Source organism: Echinops telfairi, unplaced genomic scaffold (genome assembly GCF_000313985.2).
Source record: "Echinops telfairi isolate 266 unplaced genomic scaffold, ASM31398v2 ScPeMD7_7400;HRSCAF=8409, whole genome shotgun sequence".
In the NCBI taxonomy this organism is placed as follows: domain Eukaryota; kingdom Metazoa; phylum Chordata; class Mammalia; order Afrosoricida; family Tenrecidae; genus Echinops; species Echinops telfairi.
In genome coordinates this window covers 22,718,852-22,726,745 of record NW_022111300.1, presented here as the reverse complement: position 1 = coordinate 22,726,745, position 7,894 = coordinate 22,718,852, and the positions used below count along the sequence as shown (strand labels likewise).

General features: G+C 47.5%; 1 protein-coding gene across 1 annotated transcript in view; it reads right to left on the bottom strand.

Annotated features, from left to right (window-relative positions):
• Positions 1-197: 197 nt before the first annotated feature.
• The window catches only part of MOCOS (molybdenum cofactor sulfurase), a 55,326-nt gene continuing 47,629 nt past the window's right edge, over positions 198-7,894 (bottom strand). Inside the window, exons 8-11 of the mRNA XM_045296036.1 lie at positions 7,242-7,347; positions 6,113-6,251; positions 3,932-4,036; positions 198-750 (exon numbers count right to left, since the gene is read on the bottom strand). Of these exons, the coding sequence (XP_045151971.1) occupies positions 598-750; positions 3,932-4,036; positions 6,113-6,251; positions 7,242-7,347 (503 nt within the window). The 3' untranslated portion in view covers positions 198-597. The remainder of the gene's footprint in view (positions 751-3,931; positions 4,037-6,112; positions 6,252-7,241; positions 7,348-7,894) is intronic.

The following is a 7,894-nucleotide window of genomic DNA, read 5'->3' as shown; positions in this document are numbered from 1 at the left end:
TCTTTAATTTTACCCCTCAGTTACACAACCGCCCCTTGGACCCATTCGATGTGGAGGCTGGTTCCCCACAATTATATGCCTGTGAAAGTTGTCCATGGAATAAGGAAGGCCGAAGAAGAATCGTTGCATTTGAATTGTGGTGCAGGAGAAGAATATTAAAAGTACCATAGACTGGCAGTTTAAAACTACCAGCTGCTCCGAAGAAGAAAGATGAAGCTTTCTTCTCCCATAAAGTTACAGTCTCAGAAGCCCACAGGGGCAGTTCGATAGGGTGGATAGGAGTCGGAGTCGGATGGCAGTGGGTTTTGGTTGGATCTGTTCTTGCAGCCCCCCCATAGGGTAGCTGTGAGTAGGCATCCACTCTGTGACAGCGATTGGATTGTTCCAGCACCCCCTCTCCACGAGGGGGCAGTAGCGTCCACTTTGGGAAACACTGAATGGGAGGATGAAGGCAACAGGTGAGAGCTGTTCCCTACCTACAAAAGGAAAAGGAGGATGCTTGTTCAGCAGAGCGTGCCTTACTGAACCAAATCACAGACCTTCATGATCACAGATGCAACTGTGAGAGAGAAGCGTCCATACGTGCGCAAAACATTCTCAAGAGACAATGTCCTGGTGTTTGTCAGAAGCAGGTATCGGGCGGCATTCTGTGTCCTCTTTCAACACAGGGAGCACCTGAGAACCTACAGACAGGAAACGCGGAGAAGACAAATCCAAAGACCTGTGCATCAGGTATACTCCGAAGTTCACCTGCGAACCAAACGGCAACAAAAACCTAGGTTATCTCAGCGGTTCAAAGACGTTTGTAAACAATAATGTTCAATCAAGGTTTAGTTGAATCTTTAAATATGTTTTTAAAATTAAATGTAAAAAAAGATTCACATTTTCAAGGGTATTATCCTGACAGTGACTCTACGCCTCTTTATTTCTGGACTCGGTTCTTTACCTCCCTCCCACAGACCCTGAGCTCCCACAGAACGGCCTTCTTCTCGATTATGGTCTTCGGCGGCTGCTGTTGTTGTAAGGTCCCTTCCAGGCAGTTCTGGCTCCTGGAAACCCAGTGAACCCCCGCTCGGTCCTCGGCCATCCACACTATCATCGCTACGTTTGAGCCCATTGCTACAGTGACCGTGTCAGCCCACCTCCTGAAGGGTCTGCCTCTTTTTGTTGCTCATTTTGTACTTTACCAAGCAAGATGACCTTCCCAGGGACTGGGACTCCTTAGTAACATGTACCTGAGATGAAGTCTTCCATCCTCTCTTTTAAGGCGCTTTCTGGCTGTACTTCCTCCGAAATAGATTCATTCATTCTTCTGGCAGTCTGGGATATATTCAATTTTCTTTGCCCAACACATGCTTCTTCAGGAGTATCGCTTCTTCTTCAGCCTTCCTTGTTAACTGTCCGGTTTTGTATGCATATGAAGCCATTGAAAATATAATAGCTTGGGTCAAGAGCATCTTAGTCCTCAAAGTGACAGCTTGACTTTCTTATGACTTCAAAGAGGTCCTTTGCAACACATTTTCCCAATGCAATATGTTGCTTGATTTCTTGATAGCTGCTATCATAGGCATCGATTATAGATTCCTTATGAGTACTGGGTAAAATGCAGGTAAATATCTTTCTGGTATTTTCTGCTTTTAGCCAAGATCCATCTAATATTAATAATAGTACCTTTCATTCCATGTCCTCTTCTGAAACTGACTTGAATTTCGGGCAAAATCGGTGAATGCACTGCTACAACCATTTAAGAATTATTTGCAGCAACATCTCACTTGTGTGTGATCTTACTGATATTGTTTGAGAATTTACATATTCTCTTGGATCGCCTCTCTTTGAGGTGGGCACAAATCGGATCTCTTCCATATGGTTGGCCCCATAGATGGGTTCCAAATTCCTTGGCAAAGAAAAACGACTACTTCCAGCATTGTATCTGTTTGTTGAAACATCGGTATTCTGTCAATTCCTGGGTCCTTGCTTTGCGATAATGCCATCAGGGCAGCTTGGACTTTCTGGAAGCAAATGGCCAGGTTTTCTCCCACGGTGCCTCTGGGTGCGTCTCAATGACCAGCCTTTTGGTTATTGGTTGAGCGCTCACCTGTCTGCACCACCCCAGGACTCTGACTCACAGATCAAAGGCAGCATTAGGTTCTGCCCACATTGCCTGTCTGCTCTGTTGGTTAGCCCTTTCCCTTCCTAATGTCTTCTGCAGCCAAGTCGTCTCTCCCACACATCTGTGACAAGGAGAGCTCGGAGTCGCTCTCGTGTCCCCCTCTGCGCAGGATCTGTTTCCCTAACACACCGCCTCCCTGCTGTGCTGGGATTAGGGTGCTCACAGAAGCCATCTCCACCTGGAGAGCCTGGTTTGAGAAAATAAATGACTGTTCTTTTAAGCCACCTGCTGGTGGATTGGTGTTGTTGCTCCCGCAGAGCTGCCAGCTAAACCATTTGGCTTCCGGAATTCTTTGTGAACAAGAAGCCCCAGCAGAAAGTGTGTGTTTCAAAAAAAACAAATCTTCCTAGAGAGTCACCGGGTTAAAAGTTCAGGTTATCACTGGGAATCCCCAACAACACTGGGGCATTTTAACCCCAAGAGGAGGCATGTGGCCAATCATCAATGATTGCAGCATGGAATTTTGGGGCTTATTTGCTTATTATTTATGTTCCCTATCTCTTCAAAAAGATTTGAGAGTATGAGATACATCGCACCCAGTTGGTGGTGATGAAATGCTTTGGGAAATGGTGGGGATGGTGACACAACATGCTGAATGTCATTAATGTCACAGAAGTGTGTGCTCACAAAATGGTTTGAGGGCCATTTTCTGTGATCCGTATTTCCTTACAATCGTTCTTTTTCGAAAAAGAGCACACACTACAATGGGCAAACGGAAAAGCGAGGAAGGGAATGGAAAGGGGAAATAGAAGGAAGCCCTGGGTAAGATTGTGGTTGGTGTTATTAGGTGCCACCAGGTCGGCTCCGGCCCACAGCGACCCTGTGCACAGCAGAGGGAAACACTGCCGGTCCTGCGCCCTCCTCACAACAGTCCCTCTGCCTGATTCATTGATGCGGCCCCTGTGTCAACCCATCTCCTCAAGGGCCTTCCTCTTTTTCACCACCCCTCCACTTTACCAACATGACGTCCTTCCCCGGAGACTGGTCCCTCCTGACAACATGCCCAAAGTCTGTAAGAGGAAGCCTCGCTGTCCTTCCCGTTCAGGAGCACTCTGGCTGCACTTCTTCCAAAACAGGTTGGTTTGTCTGGTTAGCAGTTCATGGTACTCTCAATATTCTTCTCCATCGCCACAGTTCAAATGCATCCTTTCTTCTTTGGCCCCCGTTAGTCCACGTCCGACTTTCACGTGTGTATGATGCAACAGAGAACATCCTGGCTTGTGTCAGCTGCACCTTAGTCTTCAAAGTAACAACCTTGCTCTTCCATACTCTGTAGCAGATTTACCTAATGCAACACATCGTTTGCTCTCTTGGCTGCTGCTTCCATTAGTGTTGATTGTGGATTCAAGCGAGACAAAAATCCTTGACAACTTCAACCATTTCTCCAACAACCGTGACGTGACCTATTGGTCCAATTGTGAGGCTGTTGGTCTCCGTGGCAGGCTTCTAGCTTTGGAATGTACGACTTTCCAAATTCCGAAAGTTGCTCAGCATTATCGTGGCATAGAGAGGAGCTCCAGTGGGTTTCAAGTTGTGCTGCTAAATTCAAGGGAAGCAGTTCAAAACCACCAGCCGCTCCTCAGGACAGAGATGGAGCTTTCTACTCCTTCGAAGAGTTAGTCATGGAAACCCACAGGGGCAGTTCGACTCTGGCCCCAGAGGGGCGTTAGGCGTCAGGCTTGGCTTGATGGCAGTGAGACTGTGGTGTAAGGAACACACTGGAACCTGAAGATGGGGGCCGTGGTTTGGAATCATGCTTACCTTGCTCTTCCGACTCTCAGAAAGTTTCTGGAAAACATCTTGGTTTCGTTGCCCAGTTTTTTGATCGATGCAAATCATCTGGCACCTGTGACAAGGTCCCAAGACCTGGGAAGTGAGAAGAAAGGAGACGGTGCTACCACAAGAGCGGGCAGACCCTTGAGTTTTGCAGAGACAATCGGGGCCTGGGAGGGAATGGGCGTGGGGGGCCATCCCCAACCGAGTCCGACCAGCACAAAAATGCTCAACTCGGCAGAGCCAGAAAGTGGCCCCTGGTTGCCGGCTGCACTTGTGTGTCAGCAGAAAGGCTGTTGGGGGCAGGGAGGTAGCTAAAGAAGAAAGAGAGGGTGTTCATCTGAGCTAATTCTCAGGGAGCATTAGGGGTCTCGGGCAGAAAGCAGGTTGGGAGACGGTAAACAGCCAACGCTGCACCACCATGAGAGAGCCCCAGGGAGAGCCTCGCGCGCACCCAACTGTTCACTGAGATGGCTGAAGGGGCAGACTTCATGGTGGCTCTGTTTTATCACAATCACCAGGGACAGCCACACCGAAAACAGACAGAAAGGGGTGTCCTTATGTTCCTGGGCTTTGGCCCAGCAACTGCGTTTCTAGGAACTTAACCTGAGGAAAGGGGTGCTGGTGACCTAGTGGTCCCTGGCTGCACAGCTAGACAGAGCAAGGTCGGCAGTTGTAAACCACCAGCCATTCCTCGGGGGAAGGATGGGGCGTTCTGCTCCCATCGAGAGTTACAGTCTTGGAAACTCACCTGTGCAGTTCTACCCTGTCCTATAGGGTCTTGATGAGGTCCTATAGGGTCCTATAGGGTCTTGATGAGGTAGCGTCGTCTCCATAGCAGCAAGTTGGGTTTGGGTTTGGTTGTCGGTTCCTGATTCCAACTCATCTGGAGCCCCCTCCCCAGATGACCAGAGCAGAACTGCCCCATAGAGGTTCCTAGACTGTCCTCTTGATGGGAACAGGTCACCAGGCCTTCTGCCCACGGCAGAGTGGCTAGTGAGTTCACACTTCCACCACCCTCTCGCTAGCAGCCCAGTGCTCAGCCATTGCACCGACTCTTCCCGGGTTCCCACTGCTAGCCTACTGTCAGTCACTTTGCCACCGGTGTCAGTGTCTTAACTTACATAGTTCACGTCTTAAGATCAGCCTCCCAAGGAAGCTCTAAATCCTGTGGGTAGAAAACATTTGTGACTGGATGACATTAGGGGAAAGAGCCTTTCAGAAGAAAGGTACTTTGATGAACCTCTAGGGCAGCAAGTAGAATAAGGGTTTCTGGAGGGAGAAGAGAAAGGGAGCTGATGTCAAGGCGTTCAGGAAGGAAAGAATGTCTTACAGTGGATTCTGGTAGCAATTGCACAATACTGCTTGATGTGATCGAACGATGGAATCATCTGATATCTGCCTTAACTCCCAATAAAATGACATTTTTTAAAAAGTGGACTCGGGCTGCAACTGATTCAACGTGGGCGTTATCACCAACAAATATCTTGTAAGCATTGACTCTTTGAAAGGCACAGTGGGAACTATATCTTATCCATTTTAGTGCCCACAGAGGACTGTTACATGAACATGCCAACCCCAAACCAAGCCCACTGCCCTTGAGCCGATTCCAACTCAAAGTGGCCCTCCTTAGGGTTTCTGAGACTATAAATCCTTAGGAGAGCAGATAATCTCATCTTTCTCCCAAGAAGTTGCTGGTGGTTTGAACTTCTGTGGTTAGCGGTTAAGTGCTTACCCAACAGCGCCACCAGGGCACCTAATACATGAATATAGCGTCGTTTACTTAACCAACCACCCTATTATGAACTCTGAGGGTGTACCCTACCTAATTTTTCACAATTACAGAAATACTGCTGCAAACAATCTTGGAATATGTCTTACATACTTGTAGGAGTACTTTCATAGAGTAAATTTCTCCGAGTGAAATCATGGGGTTAAAGGATATGTGTATTGTAATGTCTATTAATTGCTATTTCTTAAGAACAGAGACCTAAAGAAAGGAAACCATACAAAGAAGTCATCTCAGAAAGGTCCCTAAAAGGGTCCTCTTCTGGTGATGTCCTCAGGGCCCTGGTGAGAAACAGGCATTTTCCCCCCCAGGGAAGTTGCTGATAGTGACCCAGAGCCTGGGATTCAGGTCAGTCTTCATTGATGCGTCTTGGGGCTTACCTGGAAATGCAGGGAACCAACTGAAATCTCATCCCATTTTTCCTCTTCAAAAGCCCTGGTCCCATTGATCACAATATTGGCCCGGAAACGCAAGATGAGATCACTCAGTGGGAATAACTCCTCCTTTCCATTCTCATTACTGTTGAAGACACAGAATTGAAAAGAGGAGGGAGGAGATCATGGCTCTGTTGTAATGGTTCAACCTGCCTGCCTTTTATCAATTCTACTTTGCCCTGTGGCCTGAATGGTAGGACAAGCTTTCACCACAAATGTGAGGTCAAGCCATCAATTGCTAGGTACCTATCAGGCGCCAATTGATGGGGTATAACTCTCTCTCCAGGGCCTGAAGCGCAGTAGGCCATGCCAAGGGTGAGTCCATTTATCTCGAGTGATGAAGGACTTCGGAAAGCAGGTGTGATAGTTACGTTTTGTGTCAACTTGGCTGGACCAGGATTCTCAGTGGTTTGGCAGTTCAGACTGAGTAATCCTCCCTGACCTGACCTACCTGACACGATCACCTCCATAATAATATATGCTAGGAACAGCCAACCAGGTGTAAGAAGATTAGAGTGATCAACAACATCCTCAACCAGATCTCAGCCCCGACAGAATCAATTAAAAGGGCATTTTCTCAGTGATATGGCCTGCTTATTATATAAGTAGAAGAGCTTGCTTACTTTTGGCTAGATCTGAATTCTGCACATGGCCTCCGGTTCTTTGGAACTGAGCCAGCGGCCTGCCATCTGGTGGGCTGGGCCTGTCCCCGTCAGCAGCCTATGAGCTCACCTTCTGGTGCCCATCTCCCTCGGGGCACCAGCCTGTTACCTTCCTGCCAATCTTGAATTCATCCCCTCCAGCAGCTGCCAGAGTCAAGGGAACCTGCAGCCTAACAGCTGACCCATAGACTTAAAACCTGCCCTGACGTGGAGTTGTTCCCTTCTCCAACTGTATAAGCTATTTTCCTTATATAAGCCTCGCTATGGATGTCTATATTCATATTCATAGTTCTACACACACACACACACACACACACAGGAGTGTCACTCATTTTGCTTCTCTAGGAAGCCCAGCCTCAGACACCAGGTGACCATATACACATCAGGCTCTGTCCAGAGGTAGGAGATCTTACCTAGCACTTAGTTGGTGCTGAAGTTCCAAAACACTTGATCGGTTGAGCAGTAGATACTGGGCTTCATTTACTAATGAAAGGCTGGCTGTTGTTCCAGGAGATTGATCTGAAATCAAAGGAGCATTTTAAAGATGCGTTCCTGGAAAGCTGGCTTCCATGGACTTGCATTTTTTAAAGGAAAGACTAATTCTGTAAGAGAAGAAATGGCTCTGGCAATAACAAAAATGCTCTAAGCCTGGCTCATGCCTCTTGTACATGGAAAGGAAAATGAGTTCCTAGAATACTCTGTCTAATACCCTCTGAATCAATCAATCAGTGGATCAATCAATAAGCATGCCAGCAAAAAGACTTGGATATGACACTCAGATGGGGTGACTGAGTGGAGTGGGGGCCCTTCTCCAGGGCAGAGCAGTAAGAGGGGCTTTGACAGACTTTTTTTTTATCATTTTATTAGGGGCTCATACAACTCTTATCACAATCCATACACACATCAATTGTGTAAAGCGCATTTGTACATTCATTGCCCTCATCATTCTCAAAACATTTCCTCTCCACTTAAGCCCCCGGCATTAGGTTCTCATTTTTCCCCTCCCTCCCTGCTCCCCGCTCCCCCCTGAGCCCTTGATAATTTATAAATTATTATTTGGGGGCCT